Source organism: Amphimedon queenslandica, unplaced genomic scaffold (assembly GCF_000090795.2).
Source record: "Amphimedon queenslandica unplaced genomic scaffold, v1.1 AMPQUscaffold_12996, whole genome shotgun sequence".
Taxonomy (NCBI): domain Eukaryota; kingdom Metazoa; phylum Porifera; class Demospongiae; order Haplosclerida; family Niphatidae; genus Amphimedon; species Amphimedon queenslandica.
Genome location: NW_003546768.1, coordinates 37,167 through 41,042, shown reverse-complemented (window position 1 = coordinate 41,042; position 3,876 = coordinate 37,167). Strand labels below are relative to the sequence as shown.

General features: G+C 31.2%; 1 protein-coding gene across 1 annotated transcript; it reads right to left on the bottom strand.

Annotated features, from left to right (window-relative positions):
• Positions 1–818: 818 nt before the first annotated feature.
• On the bottom strand, positions 819–3,425 carry LOC100633097 (endothelin-converting enzyme 1-like). The gene is made up of 10 exons (XM_011408428.2): positions 3,224–3,425; positions 2,993–3,105; positions 2,405–2,586; positions 2,285–2,343; positions 2,176–2,227; positions 2,020–2,087; positions 1,838–1,962; positions 1,502–1,660; positions 1,374–1,450; positions 819–1,136 (listed from the first exon to the last, which is right to left on the bottom strand). The coding sequence occupies exons 1-10, from the start codon at positions 3,264–3,266 to the stop codon at positions 1,037–1,039; spliced, it is 978 nt and encodes a 325-aa protein (XP_011406730.2). The 5' UTR covers positions 3,267–3,425; the 3' UTR covers positions 819–1,036.
• Between the last annotated feature and the right edge of the window lie 451 nt (positions 3,426–3,876).

Genomic DNA, 3,876 nt, shown 5'->3' with positions numbered 1-3,876 from the left:
TAGCAGATGGAAGTCGTACTTTACATAAAAAGTTGAAAATTGGGCTACAAAATGCAAAATTTGGTGCCCAATTTGAGCTGCGTGTCAAAACTTGAGCTACCAATAGACTTTTAATAATTATACTTGTAGCATGATGTTATAGCAACTTAGATAGTTTGAATAGTTTTTTTATTATGCTCTAACTTTAGTTCTTTTGTGATTTGATTTGTTTTAGTTAAAATAAATACTTTTATTAAATAATAACAATAATGCCAGCAAGATCCAGACATCATCAATATTACTCAAAGCCAGATGGGATTAAAATTTAAATGAGTAGAAGCTATTGAGATAGCACCGGAAGCTACAGTATACATATACATGTAGTACATTTACTAGATGGCGTGACTGGTTCCTATGAAATTATGAATACAGTATTGTAATCTATCTCCCGATGCTTTGATAGATTACAATATTCATAATTTCATAAGAACCATTCATACCTATGGAATTATTGGATATAATAGAAACAATGAGTGTATGTAATTATTACATTACTTAGTTTAAGATAATATATACACAACTAGGAAAACTGTAAATTTGTTAGCTATGCCTAAACTATTCCCAGAAAGAGACCTAATGGACAGTAACTACATGTACTACCTTAGTAAGCCTACTAATAGGCCAAAATGAGAACAGTCAGTTTAAAATGTTGACTCCTACAGCCCACATATACCAACCCATTAATTAACAACCATAATTGCACAGGCCTTGCAAAACAATTCATAAACCATCTATGAACTTTAAAGGGGGCTGTGTATGCAAATAGCTGTAACAGTCACTTGATGAATAAGAATTACTATAATGGAATAATCTAAACAGAATAATTAAATATACAAAATCTATACACGGAAAAGAACTAACAAAAAATATTTATTGTTCTAATATAATGGCAGCTAATTAATGTTTAAAATAATTATAGTGAAATAATAATAATAATAATAATAATAATAATAATAATTAGTTAGTTACTTTCAGCAGCAGCTAGTAGTTACTATGGTTACCAGAGGTCACACTTCTTGCTTGGATTCATTCGTGTATTATCAGCACATTTGAAAGTAGAAGAGAACTCCTCACTATTGGAGAGGGCACCTATAACCCTGGGGCATTAATTGGAAATAAGAGAAAGACAGGTTAAAATTAATGTACATGTATACATGCATTAGAAAATGTAATGAAATCTCTCCTAGCCATTTTAATGAATTTTCTCAGCCAAAGACCATGTACAATGTACATGTATGTACATGTAGTACAGGGACTCTGGCCTGATTATAGAGCAACTTTAAAAATTTGTAAAAAAATCTAATTTTGATCGTAATCAGTGAATATACATGTACCTGTAAGGTCCTGGGCTGTGTGGGTTGGTCTTCAAATTGGACGCAATAAACTGAGGAGAGAATAGTGAACACCACACCTACAATAATATACTAATAATATACTGACGATTTACTGATAATATACTGACCTGACCAAACGCTACAAAGAAGAGCTGATCAGGATTAAGATCAACAGAGGGTAGACTAGGAGGTGTGGTCGTACCAATGACATTCTTATACGCTTGAAATGCTGTCTTTACTCCTCCATTATCAGCAATATTCTCACCTTGGGTTAACTCACCATTGATCTAATGGGGGAAGAGCAATTTCCATTATAAACTGTATGGGGTTTAGTCTGTTAAATGATGATAAATATGTGTATATAATGATATTAATGATTGTATTTATTATTATACTGTAGATAGACTCTTAGTTGAATACTTGTATGATATAGAATACTAATAATATACTGGTAGTATACTAACGTGATATCCAAACATTGAATATTGTGAATATTGGTCTACAAAGCATTTAGTTTTATTTTTGAATTTAGCAACTGAAGTATTAGTCCACCATGGGGTGAGGACACCATCTTGATTGTACTGCTGGCCTGTGAAAAACAATTAATAAATAATAATTAATAATTAAAAATAAACTAATTAATTACCTTGATCGTCAAAGCCGTGGGTAAGTTCATGACCTGCTACAACACCAAAAGCACCGTATTTGAAATAACTAAATAATAATAATAATAATAATAATAATAATAATAATAATAATAATAATAATAATGTATTAATTAATGATTAATTAATAATCTTACTCAGGCCAGCCAGCATCAAAGAAAGGAGAATTCAAAATCCCTTCAAGAAATACTGTAAGAAATAATAAATAAATAAATAAAAATAATAAACAAATAAACAGGTTCTTACCAAACTCGTTATAAAGTGGTTCATAGTAAGCATTAACTACAGTAGGGGCTATCTCCCACCTGTTGGTAGAGACACAGTATCAACCATCAGTCACTAGTAATGTACATGTACTGATCTTACTCTGTTTTAACGACTGGTTTCCCTAGTTTCTGAAGGTTCTCAGTGTTACCGTTAATCACATGATTAACAGCTGACATGAAGTACTGGCCACTAGCTTGTGCTACAGAAGTACTTTTATTAAATAAATAATTATTATCACTGATTTCATCAGGATAGGCTATCATCTGAGATATATTACCAACCTAAAAAATACATAAATAATATACAGTACTGTATGTGAGCCAATATTTGGAAACAATCCATGGGCTATAGCCTTGGGTATTTTTCAGTATTTTGACGTTTTCTTAAATGGCCGTAACTTGAAAAATTCAAGTCAGAATCATCTCAAACTTTCTACACAGCATAAGGACATCAATGTGTATCAAAATATGAAATAAAAATTTGGGGTGATTTTTTGGCCATTTTTTGGAAAAAACCATGGACTATATATAGCCTTGGGTATTTTTCAGATTTTTGGTGTTTTCTTAAAATGGCCGTAACTTGAAAAATTGAAGTTGGAATCTCCTCAAACTTTCTACACAACATAAGGACATCAATATGTACATGTAGACGTACAAGAATATACATTACATGTTACATCTTACAAACCTTCCATATTGATCTTTGTTTAGTAACTGGATCAAGGAATAAGTTTTTAGACAGTCTTTCTTGAAAGGCAGTTTTAATCTGTGACACCATCTCACTGATATTATCTTTAGTACCTGATGATGATAACAATAATAATATTTACATTCACCTAGTAATAATAATAATAATAAATAACAACAACAACAACAATAACAACAATAATAAATAGTAATAATAATAATAGTCCCTCACCAGGTGCTAGTACATAGTCAGTGTAAAGTCTTGATACTGTCATTGGTACGATGTCCTCCAGTGAACTGACGCAGGTTAAGTACCTCTCTCTCTTGCCACTGCCCAGTACGCTGGTGGTATACTGGTAATACGGAGACAGGAACTGGTCGCCAAGGTATTCTATATACTGGAGGACCAGATGCCACTTGAAATAATTCTCAAAAACACTAAAAGATAATAATAATAATAATAATAATATTATTATTATTATTATTATTATTATTATTTACGTTTCATTATAATTAATGTATACTAGTGACAGGTTTTTAAAGTACGAGGGGGTCCTGACATTAATTATAATATCATCAGACCCTATGTCTCCTAATTGAGCTGTTTTAAAGCTTTCAAGTATGTACTGGGTCCAATTAAACTGTAAACAACAACAATAAACAACAATAACAACAACAATAATAATAATAATAATAATAATAACACGTACTTGTGTCCAGAGTGTTGAGTTAGCAAGCTCCGTCAGGTTGTAAAGGTTATAAGTTGCTTGAGGATCTCGTTAATAATAATAATGGAGATAAATGAGATCTAAAATGAAATAATAATGAAATAGTCATGGAGATAAAGCATAAACATACCTGTATTTGTCCAAAATAACAAATGCT

Excerpts from the sequence above, each read along its gene's own strand:
- LOC100633097 (XM_011408428.2), bottom strand. The coding sequence starts at position 3,266 with ATGACAGTATCAAGACTTTACACTGACTATGTACTAGCACCTG. Across the intron at positions 2,587-2,992 it reads AACAAAGATCAATATGGAAG|GTTGGTAATATATCTCAGAT; the intron begins GTTTGTAAGATG and ends TGTATTTTTTAG. Across the intron at positions 1,963-2,019 it reads CCACGGCTTTGACGATCAAG|GCCAGCAGTACAATCAAGAT; the intron begins GTAATTAATTAG and ends TGTTTTTCACAG.